The sequence below is a fragment of the Medicago sativa genome, chromosome 1 (genome assembly GCF_051527215.1).
Source record: "Medicago sativa cultivar Bolivia chromosome 1, Bolivia_mono, whole genome shotgun sequence".
In the NCBI taxonomy this organism is placed as follows: Eukaryota; Viridiplantae; Streptophyta; class Magnoliopsida; order Fabales; family Fabaceae; genus Medicago; species Medicago sativa.
In genome coordinates, this window is record NC_140749.1 from 87391813 (window position 1) to 87406909 (window position 15097).

General features: G+C 31.3%; 2 protein-coding genes across 3 annotated transcripts; both read left to right on the forward strand.

The window, feature by feature from the left end:
* Positions 1-6062: 6062 nt before the first annotated feature.
* LOC146958685 (2-hydroxyisoflavanone dehydratase-like) lies at positions 6063-7305 on the forward strand. Its single transcript, XM_085740223.1, has one exon. The coding sequence runs from the start codon at positions 6091-6093 to the stop codon at positions 7069-7071; it is 981 nt and encodes a 326-aa protein (XP_085596349.1). The 5' UTR covers positions 6063-6090; the 3' UTR covers positions 7072-7305.
* Positions 7306-11469: 4164 nt separating this feature from the next.
* Positions 11470-14770, forward strand: RANGAP2 (RAN GTPase activating protein 2). 2 transcript variants are annotated; one of them, XM_085740221.1, is made up of 2 exons: positions 11470-11716; positions 12856-14770. In XM_085740221.1, exon 2 carries the CDS (start codon positions 12867-12869, stop codon positions 14466-14468), a length of 1602 nt encoding a protein of 533 aa, XP_085596347.1. In that variant the 5' UTR covers positions 11470-11716; positions 12856-12866; the 3' UTR covers positions 14469-14770. The 2 variants fall into 2 exon arrangements, with proteins under 2 accessions (XP_085596347.1, XP_085596346.1); XM_085740220.1 differs by having other exon boundaries at positions 11470-11611.
* Positions 14771-15097: the final 327 nt, after the last annotated feature.

Below are 15097 nucleotides of genomic sequence, written 5' to 3' on the forward strand. Positions count from 1 at the left end.
CCTCAAAAAAAAAATATATATATACATTATGAGTTTGCCGTTGAAGTTTTAAGTTTTAAAGTTGTGCTCCAAAGAAGATAAGGATGTATCTATCTCTTGGTTTTCTATGTTTTTTATTCTTTCAAAAAATGATTGTAATATACACCATTTGGTTACTATTATTAACAAAATTCTACATTTTAAATTTATTCAATTAATGATATATATGGTCTTTATTATAGACCACATACATCATTTAATGAGTATGAAATTATCTAACATCAATTCTTTCTATAACTTGTCATATCAGTAGGGAATTATCTACCCTCAATTCTTTCTAGGCTTAAGTGCAATTTTGCCCCCCCTATTTTGACTGAATCGGAATTTTACCCCCCCTATTTTAAAACTCGGAATTTTACCCCCCCAATTTAATGTTTTTCGGAATTTTACCCCCCCTATTTTAAAACTCAGAATTTTACCCCCCAAATTTAATGTTTTTCGGAATTTTACCCCCTCCACCACATAATCTTATTATCCACCTAATTAATTATTTAAATTAAATAATTTTTAATTACAAAAAATAAATAACTTTTTAAAAAAATGGAAAAAACTTTAAAAAATACCTTAAAATGCAGAAAAAAATTAGAAAATAAAGATAAAATGTAGGAATTACAAAAAATAAATAATTTTTTATAAAAATCGATTTTTTTTAATAAAATGCAGAAAAAAATACTAGAAAATAAAGATAAAATGTAGGAAATAAACTAGAATAAACAAAAAAAATTCCATTAAAAATACATGGAAAAACAGTATAAACGGAAAAAAAAATCCCATTAAAAATACATGAAAAAAAACATAATGCACCTGTAAATATTTGGATGATCATTAGGCAAATATACGAGTGCAATAATACACCTAATAATTGATCATCCAAATATTAGCCATGTATTTTTAATTGAATTTTCCATGTATTTTTTTTGGATTTTTTCGTTTATTCTGGTTTATTTCCTACATTTTATCTTTATTTTCTAGTATTTTTTCTGCATTTTAAGGTATTTTTTAAAGTTTTTTCGATTTTTTAAAAAATTTATTTATTTTTTTTGTAATTCCTACATTTTATCTTTATTTTCTAGTATTTTTTAGAATTTTTTTTCTGCATTTTAAGGTATTTTTTAAAGTGCTTTTCGATTTTTTTAAAAAGTTGTTTATTTTTGTAATTAAAAATTATTTAATTTAAATAATTAATTAGGTGGATAATAAGATAATGTGGTAGAGGGGGTAAAATTCCGAAAAACATTAAATTGGGGGGGTAAAATTCTGAGTTTTAAAATATGGGGGTAAAATTCCGAAAAACATTAAATTGGGGGGGTAAAATTCCGAGTTTTAAAATAGGGGGGGTAAAATTCCGATTCAGTCAAAATAGTGGGGGCAAAATTGCACTTAAGCCTTCTTTCTATAACCCCAACAAAATTTGATAACAAATATGCTGCTTTAAATTATGGGGTAATTACACTAACCTCCCTTGAGTTTTGTTCAAATGTCACAAACACCCCTTCTATTTATGAAATGAGCACCAACCTCCTTTATATTTACAATAAATATCATCTTATGCCCCCTCATTCAACGTCTGTTAGTCAAAGTTTGTAAGCATTCAATTATCTAATTTCTCACCCAACATCCCCATGGTTGGCACTCTGTTTCAGGAACAACTCTTTGGTTGAATTCGTTTACAAACCAGAAAAATCCTTCCTTCCATTTTGATGTGGCTTCCCCAAATTTCCCTCCCCATTGAGTTTAATGTTTCAAACATCCAAATTCAACTCACTGTAGTTACGTTGTTTCATCACTTCCACAACAATAATTACTAATCCAAATTTTCCATTGAAACAAATAAATATTTTAGCATCTATTTCACAACAGAAGTAGAATCTCGCTGTGATAGTTTTGACAGATTCACTTCTAATTCTAGGTTTCCCCGAAATTCAATTTTTGGCCAGTATAGACTATAGATTGAAAGGAGGTAGCTTTATTGAGTGAAGTTCTGAAAATATAATTGCTTTGGTGTCTCTATCGCTGCAGGGATGACAGCCTAGGAATCGTTCAAATAACAAGGTTTTGTATATGTTAGAGAAAGCAAAGTTTAAAGTTTAAACGGTTTCAAACGGTGTTAGACAGTAGGGGAGGTATGTGCTTTTAGGGAATTAGAGGGGGTGTGAGTGACTTTTGTGTAAACCACAGAGGAGGTGTGTGTAATTTTCCCTTAAATTATATGTCAAGAGAGTGAGAAATAGATCTGGCATCTTCTCTCCGCTTTTTTGGGATATAAAATTGGATATATGTTGTTGTTGTTATTATTACAAGATCAAATTTTATTGATGAACGGAAGGGCTAAAATCAGTGGTGGTGCTAAGGGTGGGCGGGAGGGGCGGAAGCTCAAGATATCATTTTTTTAGGGGCACCAAAATTAATATTTTTACTTAATAATTAGTACTATATAGATACATTTCTTTTTAATTTGATTTTATTAATTCCATTGAAAATGTATTTTTAAAAAACTTTGATTATAAATGAATCTTTTACAACAAAAAATGCAAGAAAGAAAATATTTGAATAATTAAAAGGGTTAATTATGTTTCTAGTCCCTATAAAATAGCGACCTTATAAGTTTAGTCCTTACTTAATTTTAATAGCATTTTTAGACCCTAATTTTGTTTTTCTGCACTGAGTATTAGTCCCTACTCAATTCAAATTTGTTTAATTTATGCTTAAACTCTTAAATTTTTGAACAATTTTTTGCAGACATGTTTAGAACATTACTAAAAGTTCCTCTGCAAAAAATTATCGCAAAATTTGATTTCTACATCCAGATTTTATTACTTTTTATCTTTAACTTTTGTCGTTTTAAAAAATTCATATTTAATTCATTTCATGTCAGAAAATTCTAAATTTTAGTAAACGAACCTTTCATAGTGTTCTAATCTTGTCTCAAAAAAATCGTTCAAAAATTTAAGAGTTTAAGGATAATTAATCAAACTTTGTTTTAGCAGGGACTAAAATTATAAGTAAATTTTTTTTATAGGGACTAGAAATGCTATTAAAATTAAGTAAGGACTAAACTTACAAGGTCGCTATTTTATAGGGACTAGAAACATAATTAACCCTAATTAAAATGACACAATTTTTTTTGTTTTGTCCAAGGCACCCAAAATCTTAGGACCAGCCCTGACTAAAATCCCCAAAGCTAGATCAAATTTTAGGTTTATATACCACCTCTTATCAAAGCAAAAAAAATAATTTATACACCCCCTACCCAGTGGGCTTTATTTTCAAATTTCCAGTACAACCTTTTTTTTTGGTAGTGTCTTGTATCTTTTGGTAGTGGTTCCAGTACAACCTAGTCTAATGCAGGGAGCTTTAAAGTATGTTTGGTTAAACAGAGAGGAGGGGAGAAATTTTAATGGATGAGAGAAGCGAAAAGAAATATGGGTTAAATATGTTTTTGGTCTCTATAAATATGCTAATTTTTCGTTTTAGTCCCTCTAAAATTTTCCTTCAACTTTTAGTCCCTATAAAATTTTCAATCACTACTTTTGGTCATATTTTTAAGTTATATTTTGTATTTTTTGATGAAATTGTGCAGAAATATGTAAAGTATTATAAAAGAATTTCCCCAAAAAAAATTAGAATTTTTTAACAAAACACAAATTAAATATGAATTTTTAACCGTCAAAAATATAAAATTTCATATTAAATTCATCTTTTGTTAAAAAATTCTATTTTTTTTAGAGATTCTTATAATATTATGAATTTTTCTGAAAAATTTTATTAAAAAATATGAATATATATGAGTTTACTTTAAATGAGGGACTAAAAGTGAAGATGAGAAATTTTTTAGGACTAAAAGTTGAAGAATATTTTTAGAGAGACTAAAACAAAAAGTTGAGATATTTATAGGGACCAAAAACATATTTAACCCAAGAAATATTTTAAATAAATTTATTTTTGGTTCAAAAGATGAAATGGGAGGCTTTTTTTTACCTTTTTACCCTTAAATCTTAAACTACATTTTAAAAATATGTATCTTTTTTTTTTATCATTTTGATTAATTATCTCATGAAAAATTAATAGTACATTTTGATTCATCATTTTTTTATATGTATTTTAGTTCCCTTCTAATATGATTTTTTTTTACTAAAAAAATGAAAGAAACTAAAATACTGCAAACGAAAGAAACTAAAATGAAATGAAAGAAAAAACTGCAGGCACACACGAACACGAAGAAGCTCTGAGGAATAAAATGAGTAAAGTGTAAAGAATAATGAAGATTCCTCTCTTAATGAATCAAATCAAGAGAAATCAAACAAACCATTGGAAAGGAATATGTGTGAATGCAATGCCTTAATACATGGTGTCAAACCGTAAGTATATTTCCTTATATGATGTTTATTACCGTTGGCTTATCAAAAGAAAATAATAGTCATAAAGCCACTTAATGTATATCTCTTTATATCATGTTTATTACAGTTGGCTATTCACATGTATATGTAACATGTACTTTAGAGATATAAGTGGACATAATATACAAAACCAGATTACGTTCCAGCAACCGTCCATTGTTCATATCATATTTTTATTTTCATTGCAAAGGATAATTTTGGCATTTTAGATTAAACTTGAGGATAAATTAAGACATTTTTTTATCAATATCTCAAAGTATGGTGATTGACATTTTTTAAATTAAGACCATACTTTTATCAATATCTCAAATTATGGTGATTGACATTTTTTATTGCTATCTTGTGTTCAAAGGGCACAAAATCCAAAATTAAAAGTTTTTCATAAAAAAGAATAAAATTTTAATTTTAAAAATTGAATAAAGTTGAATGCACAACTTTTAAGATAATTATTCTATTTTAAATTCACTAACATATGTTCGGGGCACATGTTAGCATTTGCCTTTTTATTAATACATGTTTTGAACAAGTTTTTTTTTTAAACAATGTTTTGAACGAGTTGGTAATACTCCCTCCTTTTCAAAACACATGTCTAATTTTTGCAATGTGCACTATACACTTGACTTACTTTGACCATACTTTTTAACTAATATATAAATACAAATATTAGCATGTAAGATGTTGTTTGATTTGTCTCGACAAATATTTTCAAAATATTAAATTTTTATAATTTTTTACTTTAGATAATTAAATATATTAACAGTCAAAATTGTACATTGGCATATGTGAAGTGTTGACTTTGACATGTATTTTGAAACGGATGGAGTATAATTTTTCGCTAGAGACAAAAATCAAAGTTTTATTTCTGCTACCGACTTAAAAAGTAGCCTCACTCCAAAGATCAAAAGCTTAGAATATCTTGCGACGTCTGCAGGAGGTTAAAGAGGCAAATAATGATGGGTTAAAATAACATTAGACATTTATGTATAGGTTGATGTAGTGTGTGTTTGGTTCAGTTTTGAATATAATTGATTTTGACAGAATTGATTCTGATAGAATTGATTCTGAGAGAATTGATTTATGTTTGGATACAATTATGTAGAATTGATTAAACAAACTGATTTATGTTTGGATACAATTATGTAGAATTGCTTTTGAATGTATAATTATTAAAATAGACATAGCTAAAGGAGAATTGATAAAGAAGGAGAATTGATAAAGGGCAATAAAGGAAAATAATAGGTTGTAATAATAAAATATAATATTTACCGTTTATAATTGATTCTAGAAAAGCTAGAAGCTAGGATTTGTAGCTTCATGGAGAATTGCTTTTGGAGGATAAAAGCAATTCTGAAAAGCCAAACCAAACACGTTGTTTTTGGCTAGAATTGCTTTTGGCACTGTAGAGAATTGCTTTTGGCTCTGAACCAAACATGCCTGCAATATACAAAGTATTCTATGAATTTTCAGTTAAAATTATGGGGTAGGTAGGTAGGCCTGCACGAGGAAGCAACCAAGTTTGTCCCATAACAATATTGTTATTTAAGGTGACACATTTGACCATATTGTCAAACTTTGACTTTTCAAATAAACCATCTTGTCTTGTGTCTTATTATAAGCTTACTCACTGTTCTACTCTCTTCACTTCTCTGCTTCAATGGCTTCTTCAACAACAACCAAAGAGATAGACAGAGAACTTCCACCTCTTCTCCGTGTCTACAAAGATGGAACAGTTGAACGTTTCTTAGGCTCTAAAATCGTACCACCAATCCCTCTTGATCCTGAAACAGGTGTCTCATCAAAAGACATAATCATTTCACAAAACCCATTAATCTCTGCACGTATTCATCTTCCAAAACTCACCAACCAAACTCAAAAGCTTCCAATCTTAGTTTACTATCATGGTGGTGCTTTTTGTCTTGAATCAGCTTTCTCTTTCCTTCACCAACGTTACCTCAATATCATTGCTTCACAAGCAAATGTTCTTGTTGTTTCTGTTGAATATAGACTTGCACCAGAACACCCTCTTCCTGCTGCTTATGATGATGGTTGGTTTTCCCTCAAATGGGTCACTTCTCATTCCATCAACAACAGCATCAACAACGCTGAACCATGGTTAATCAAATACGGTGATTTTGACCGTTTTTACATCGGTGGTGATACTTCAGGTGCAAATATTGCACACAATGCACTTCTTCGTGTTGGTAATGGTGATGAAACTTTACCTGGTGATATGAAAATTAGAGGAGCATTACTTGCTTTTCCTTTGTTTTGGAGTTCGAAGCCGGTTTTGTCAGAATCAGTTGAAGGGCATGAACAAAGTTCACCTATGAAAGTTTGGAATTTTGTGTACCCTGGTGCACCTGGTGGGATTGATAACCCTTTGATCAATCCTTTGGCTGTTGATGCTCCTAGTTTGGATATTATTGGTTGTCCTAAGATGTTGATTTTTGTTGCGGGGAATGATGATTTAAGAGACAGAGGGATTTGGTACTATGATGCTGTTAAGAAAAGTGGTTGGAAAGGTGATGTGGAACTTGTTCATGTTGAAGGTGAAGAACATTGTTTTCAGATTTATCATCCTGAAACTCAGAATTCTATTGATATGGTCAAACGTATTGCTTCTTTTCTTGTTTGATTTGAGGAGGGTCATTATGTAATTTTATTGTTGATTTTTGTAATAAATTGGAGATGGAGTTTGCTGAATTCATGATCAATTTTAATTAAGGGGAAATAACCACTTTGGTCCTTGAATGAGTGACGAGTAGTCACAATAATCCCTCAATGTATCGAAATAGCAAAATAGTCTCTGATTGTGCACTTTATTAGTCAAAATAGTCCTTGATATTAAAATATTTCGTTAATATTGTCATATTAGTCCTTCAATAGACTTACTTATTGTCATATTAGTCCTTATACGTATTTACTTATTGTCATTTTAGTCTTTATATCAAAAGAGTTATTGTGAGTATTAAGGGGTTATTTAAGCTTTAGGGACTATTTTGACTAACAAAGTGGACAATCAGGGATTATTTTGAAATTTTGATACATTGAAAGACTATTGTGACTACTTGCTACATATTCAGGGAGCAAAGTGACTATTAACCCTTTAATTAATTATCCTCTTTTGTTTATGGATATTCAATTCAATGAATTTCATATTTGTCTTTTATACTGCAATGACGACAATTATTAGTGTACTTACTATTTTTATAATGTGATAAAAAAAGATAATTTAGTCACAAATTTGTATTCTTCAGATTAGTTTTTTTTTTTTTTTTTTTGTGGGCATGTGATTCCACAGCCGTGTGGTTTGGACTGTGCTAGCTAGAGTTTTGAGAAATTTGGTTAATCATTGACAATTCTTAAAAGTGATTCCTATAAATAATGTTAGAATTGAAAGAAGAAAAAAAAATTAAAACGTCCCACCATACAAGAGGTTGGCCTGCAGTTGCAGTGAAAGCCACCAACTTTTTATCATTTTTTATCATATCAATTTTTCCATTCGTCAAAGGTTCAGAATATTCTTCCATTTTTTGGGTACAATCCTTCTTTTTTTCATTTTACCTCCCTTATTTAGAATCTCTCAATCAAATTAGGAAACAAAATCTTAGGAAATTAACTTAAAAATTACAAGTGTTGTAGAGACTAAAAACAAAATAATATGAAAATTAGCTAATACATAAAAATTAACTTAGAGCAGCAACAAATGATAAAAATTGACAATAGTTATTTAAAAAAGTTGGACAAAGTGTGTTTCAAGAGGCCAATTTTATCCATAATTTATTGTTTACAAAATAGAATGATAATGTCTTCTCCAATGTAAATAATTAGATTATTTGCAAGAGACTCATTGCCCATTTAATATGTTTATGACTATTGTCTTGACAATTTTAATTGTTAAAAATGTTTTCTCTATAGTTGTTATTGCGACCGGAAATACCAGAACATTACAAATAAATCTATCAATCATGTAGTATTTTTTTTTACTTTATTATTTTATGTTAATTTTCGACAACCGATCTTGTTTGGGGTAGCTCAATTTATTATTTAAGGTAGCTAGATATAAATACATACCAACTAATTTAAGACTAATTTATTTTTTGGGGTAGCCAAGGCTACCCCTTGTATATGAATGGCTACGCCCCTGCCTATCACAATATAAGCATTTGATACTTATGTACGAAATGCCTTCTTATGTTTTTTTTTTTGAAGAAGATATATTAGTCCACCTAAATTGACACCAGAGAGAATCTCTCGAACCTTCTTCTTTTTTTTTGTACGAAATGCCTTCTTATGTTCTTAAAAATTAAAATATTATGTTTTTCAATGTAAAATTGTTCTTTTTAAGTTCCTTGGCATGTGTCCTTAGGGCATAAGTTAGCATGACCTTTTTTTAAATATGTGATGTCAAATTCATTTTTGTGGCCGATTACTTTAGCGTGCTGATTAGAGCTCCCTCCTTGTGTACTCTTTGAGAATGATGACACTTTAAAGTATATTTGAATTATCGTTTTGATCTGTCGTTTTGTGCAATATGGTTTCACTGTGCTCACACAATCGCATCGCGATTTCTTAAAGAGCTCTTATACCTGAACCACCTTATGTGGCATACACACTTAGACACCCACACAAAATTATGACATGTGGCAAAAACATTGAAAGAAGAGATGAGTTGGGGTTAGAGTTGACAATGAACCGAACCAACTCGAGTATAGTTCAAAATTCGACTCGGCAATTAATCCGTTGAACTTGGTTCATGAACCTAATGACCTGAACTTGAGTTATAGATGGTTGGACCCGTTTGGTTCATGAGTTAGCTCGATTATATATATAATTGATTTCATATATTTAAATAATTTTGTAGTTAGTTTTTTAAACTTTTTATATTGATGAAATTAATTAAATATATTTTAGAAAAAGACCTTAAGGCTTAAACTTTTCGGTTCCTTTTCTTAAAAATCTTAGGAAGTAGGAACTTTAAATTTACTATATGTATCAACTGCTTTTGCAATTTCCAATTTCATTTCCAATTTACATTAAGATTACTTTTGGCCTTTTGGGTTCCTTTTCATTTTCAATTGTCCACACAAAACTTCTGTCCTCCTTTGTTGTACATAGTAACTGACAAGAATTTAGCAAGTAGTAAGTAGCAAGATAAGCAAATCTCCATCAAAAAGGAAAATCCTATTGCTCTATTTGTTTCTAATTCAATTTTTTGTGTATGTTACTTCGGCCTTCTTCTTATTGGCACTATGTTGTGTCTTATCCTACCGAGTCGTTTCATCGTTTATTCCCTTACTCCAAGTGATATTTTTGCCGGTTGTTTACGTTGCAAAGTAATTATCTAGTCTAGTTGCTAAGAAGAAGAAAAAACATAATTGGCTTGACTACTACGAACTTAAATGTTAATGTTGTGCTTCATTTTTTATTTCACAAAAGTCATTAACTATTTTATACAAGGTTTCTTTCCTCGGAATGATTTGATGATATTCCTCTCTTATTTTTCAACAATATAAGTCAAAGATTTATAAATTTTTACTTTTGAGTTATGTGATTTGAACAAACGATCTGAACCGAACTGAACTATTCATGAACTTTAAAGGAGCCGAACTCGAGGTGGAAAAATAGTTCGTGTCGAATTCGAACCGAGTTTCGAGCTGGAACCGAGTTTCGAGCTGAACCAATTCTTATCGAGTCGAGTCGAGCTCAAACAAGTTCGGCTCGACTCGACTCGTTTCCAGCCCTATTGGGGTGATGATGTGATATGAAATTACAAAAATACCCCTGTCACATAGAGGTGTACATGAATGGTACATGAAAAAGGGTGTCTATCTATCTTTTTCCTTTCTTAAAATACAAAATACATGATCATATCAATCCAACAAAATTATCAACAACATAAAAGGAAAAAAAATAGTCAAGTAAAGACATAAATTTTGGAGACACTTCGACCTATTTTGTTAAGAAATTAACTATTTTCTCATAAATGAAATAATATAGTTAACAAAAGTGGTTATTAATAAAACTCAATGTATTTGTTAAAAATTTACAATTTTTCAACTGCTCTTTATATTTATTTCGAGGGAGTATATTAATATTAATCACAATTTTGAAATTCCCATGTGATTAATGTTTTGTTTTAGATGTATGGAAAATTGGACGTAAATGAAACATTTTTGAATAATAAATTAGGGGTGTTCAAAACCGAATCAGTCCAATAGAAAAACCGCAAACCAAACAAATCCAGTCCGAAACCACATTCGGTTTGGTTGTATTCGAATCACTTTTTTACTCAACAGCATGGTTTGGTTCGGTTTGCGATTTTTATTTTATCAACAAAACCAAACCTGAACATAATAAAAACATTAATTGAACATATGCCTCCTAGATCAATACTCATATAAACTCTCTTTCAAAAAAAAAAAAAAAAAATACTCATATAAACTCGATGAAAACTTTTATAAAATGACTTTTTTTTTTCTTGTTAAGTTTCTTCTTTATTTTTCATTTAAAAAATGAAAACTTTTATAGAATGATTTTTTTTTTAAGGAATTTTTTTTATAGAATGATAAATCTTAATCTTTTACATTTTTTACATAATAGGATTATTTTTTGTCCACATTTTAAATTTTGTCTATATTTGTTTTGCGAAAATAAAATTGTAATATTATATGAAATTTAAAACATTGTTGAAAGTATATTTTGTTATAGCTTTTTAACTCTATTTTAAAATTGGTAACAAAAAATTATATTGTCTAGAAAAAAATCGCACCAAGAGATCCAACCCAAATCACATTTGTTTCATTTTGTTCGAATTTTATTTTAAAAGTCAATCAAAGCAAACCAACTGCATATTTTTTATCTTTTAATTCAGATGACTTTTAGTCTTAAAACCGAATAAGACCGAACCACCTACACCCTTAAATAAAATAATGACCAATAGCATGCCGTTATTGTACTTTCCAAAAAAGGCACATTTGATTTTGTATATGAATTTCAATTTCAATTTCAATTTTCAATCCTCTTCTTCATTATCGTCATTTTAAGGATTTCCCTCCACTCTCTCCCTAATCACTGTTCCACCACCACCATCATTCAATTTCAAATTCAACATTTTTCCGAACTGCTTCAGAGTTAAGTGAAGTGCAGCACCAATTCTCAGATCAACAAAGAGGGTATACTTTTTATCTTTTCTAGGGTTCTTCTTTTTCAATTTACTTTCATGTTCACCCTTTCACTGCGCTTTCTCCAATGCCTTTCAAAATAATTATTTAATATTCGTAAGTTTACGTAGTCTCAGATCTGTTTCAATTTTTGGGTTTAAATTTCTTATTCTATGATGGTTTTGATTTGTGGGTTTACCATATTTTTAGCTGTTAATTACTATCGCTGATTATTCAGACATCAAATTCGCAATCTTTTTGTTTTTATTTTTATCATCATCAATCATACTTTATTTGTAGTTTTACTTAGTTTCATTTAGCTATTATTATCACATGAACATATTATGATTGAGAAATGAAAACAGGCCCTACTTTATTATTGCAATCAATTCAACCTATACAGTGCGATATCTGTTAATTGTTATTGCAATTACTTATTTAATGGGTTTTTATTGTTGTTGCTCCTATTTCTTGAGCTACTTTTCAAAGCACTTTTTTTATATCCAATTCATAAATTAATTTGTGTAATGTGTGTATTAAATCCAATTCATATGATCATGATGACTTTAACAAGTGACAAAAATGTGTCTTATTTTTTCAGATACATTTTCAGTGTGTGACTTATTTTTAGTGTGTGACTTATAACCTTTCAGAATCCAGATACATTTTCAGTTTGATATCTAAAGCGGGCAAGGTCTTCGAAAACGTGTCTTATTTTTTACTGTTTTTATGAAACAAGTCTCTGAACAAATTTAAATTTATATTTTTATTTTTATTTTGTCTCTTTAAATTTGGGCGGTTAAGAACCAACACGGGAATCAAGTAAGCGTAGAGGAGATGAGGATGCTGCGTTGGATGAGTGGTAAGACTAGACAAAATAGGATTAGGAATGACACCATTAGAGAGAGAGTTGGGATAGCACCTATAGTATAAAAGATGGTAGAAAATAGGCTTAGGTGGTTTGGGCATGTAGAGAGAAGACCGGTAGATGTTGTAGTACGAAGAGCAGATCAAATGGAGAGTCAGATCAGAAGAGGTAGAGGAAGACCTAGAAAAACTATAAGAGAAGCTATTAGGAAAGATTTAGAGGTTAATGAGTTGGATCCAAATATGGTTCATGATTGAACATTATGGCCAATTTTTATCCATGTAGCCGACCCCGCTTAGTGGGATAAGGCTTGGTTCTTGTTGTTGTTGTTATTTTTCTCTTTAAATGTTCCATGGGTAGTTACTATTTATACAAATTGTTCTTGCAGGTTTGATTGATATGGAGCTGAATTTGCAGAACAGGCCGTTCTCAATCAAATTATGGCCTCCTAGTCAGAACACTAGACAGACGCTTGTGGAGAAGATGACCAACCATCTTACTACGAAATCAATTTTCACTCAGAAGTATAAAACCTTGGACCTGAAACAGGCTGAAGAAAATGCTAAAAGGATTGAGGACAAGGCTTTTGCCACCGCAAACCAATATTATGAGGAAGAGCCAGATGGTGATGGAGGTTCTGCAGTCCAGCTTTATGCCAAAGAGTGCAGTAAGCTCCTCCTAGAACTTCTTAAAATGGGTCCTAGTAGGAACGGTGTCAAAGAAGCAGTAATTTCTGATGATGCTGCTGACCCTCTTGAATCTGTGTTTGATATATCTAAAGGGCAAAGGGCTTTCATTGAAGCAGAGGAGGCCCATGAACTTTTGATTCCATTGAAGGAGCCGGGTAATTCTTTCACTAAAATATGCTTCAGCAACAGAAGTTTTGGATTAGGAGCAGCAGAAGTCGCTAAGACGATTCTCGTATCCCTCAAGGACCAGTTGAAAGAAGTAGACCTGTCAGATTTTATTGCTGGAAGACCAGAAGCAGAAGCACTTGATGTCATGAGGATATTCTCGGCTGCTCTAGAAGGCAGTGTCTTGAAGTATTTAAACCTTTCTGACAATGCTTTAGGTGAGAAAGGTGTTAGAGCATTTGGAACTCTCCTGAAATCACAAAGCTGCTTGGAGGAGCTTTATCTTATGAATGATGGAATTTCGGAAGAAGCTGCTCAAGCAGTTTCTGAGTTGATTCCTTCCACAGAGAAGCTCAAAGTTCTCCATTTTCATAATAATATGACTGGAGATGAAGGAGCACGTGCTATAGCTGAGGTTGTGAAGCGTTCTTCTTCCTTGGAGGATTTTCGTTGTTCCTCCACAAGGATAGGCGATGAAGGCGGTGTTGCCTTATCTGATGCTTTAGGGAATTGCACCCATTTGAGGAAGCTTGATTTGCGAGACAACATGTTAGGTGTAGAGGGTGGGGTTTCTCTGAGTAAAGCTCTTGCCAGGCATGCAGAGTTAAGAGAGATATACCTGAGCTTCCTGAACTTGGAAGACGAAGGAGCAATTGCTATAGCTAATGCTCTTAAGGCATCAGCTCCTCGCCTTGAAGTTCTCGAGATGAGTGGAAACGATATTACAGTTGATGCTGCTCCTGCTATAGCAAACTGCCTAGCAGCTAAGCAGTTTCTTGCCAAGTTGAACCTCTCTGAGAATGAACTCAAAGATGAAGGTGCCATCCAGATAAGTAAGGCTTTAGAAGGCCTTTCACAATTAAAGGAAATCGATCTAAGTTGCAACAGAATAACCAGAGACGGAGCTCGACAATTGGCTCTCACTGTATTGCAGAAGGTTGATTTTGAACGTCTGGACATTGACGGAAACGTCATTTCTGATGAAGGTATTAAAGAGTTAATGGTTATATTTGAAAAATCTCCGGACAAGCTTGGTCCATTAGATGAAAATGACCCTGATGGAAAAGACTGTGATGAAGAATCTTATGAAGAGGGTGGTGTGGAGGATGCACTGGAATCCAAAATGAAGAACCTTGTAGTTGATTGAATTGTAGCTGTTAGTAGCTTTCTCGTTCTACTGCAGAAGTAACTCTTATGACAGTAGTATCAGTTTATTCATTCACAGAATCATATGTAACCGTCAAGATGCATCATTTCACCAAAATATTGAATCATTATGCGTATCTTGGTGATACTTTAATTTTGGTGGTCTAACCATTGTGGGTATCTCTGCACTAGATATCGTGATCTTGTCTTCAATGTTTGTTTTCTTTTCATGAGATTGTATTATCTGCTGTTGCAAACACTGTAGTCTCTCGTCATTAGTGTAGTAACACCTAGTTATCGTCAGATTCAGTGTTATGATGGTCAATTTACATGATCGCTGTGAGGAGTATTGGAGCTATTCTAATAGATAAAACCGATCAGAATATGTTTAATTTTATTTTCAATAAAGTTAGAACATTATGGCTTAATTTAATTCATGTAGTCGACCTTACGTAGTGGAATAAGGCTTAGTTCTTCTTGTTGTTGTGTTTACAATAAAAATAAAAATGTATTGAAAAATACAGACAAAAAAAATGAATTGATTTTTTTTGTTGGTATTTTTGAGTTTTTGGGTACCAATACCTGACACTGTAGTGTTCACCGCGTTGTGTTGTCGATTTACTTTTAATA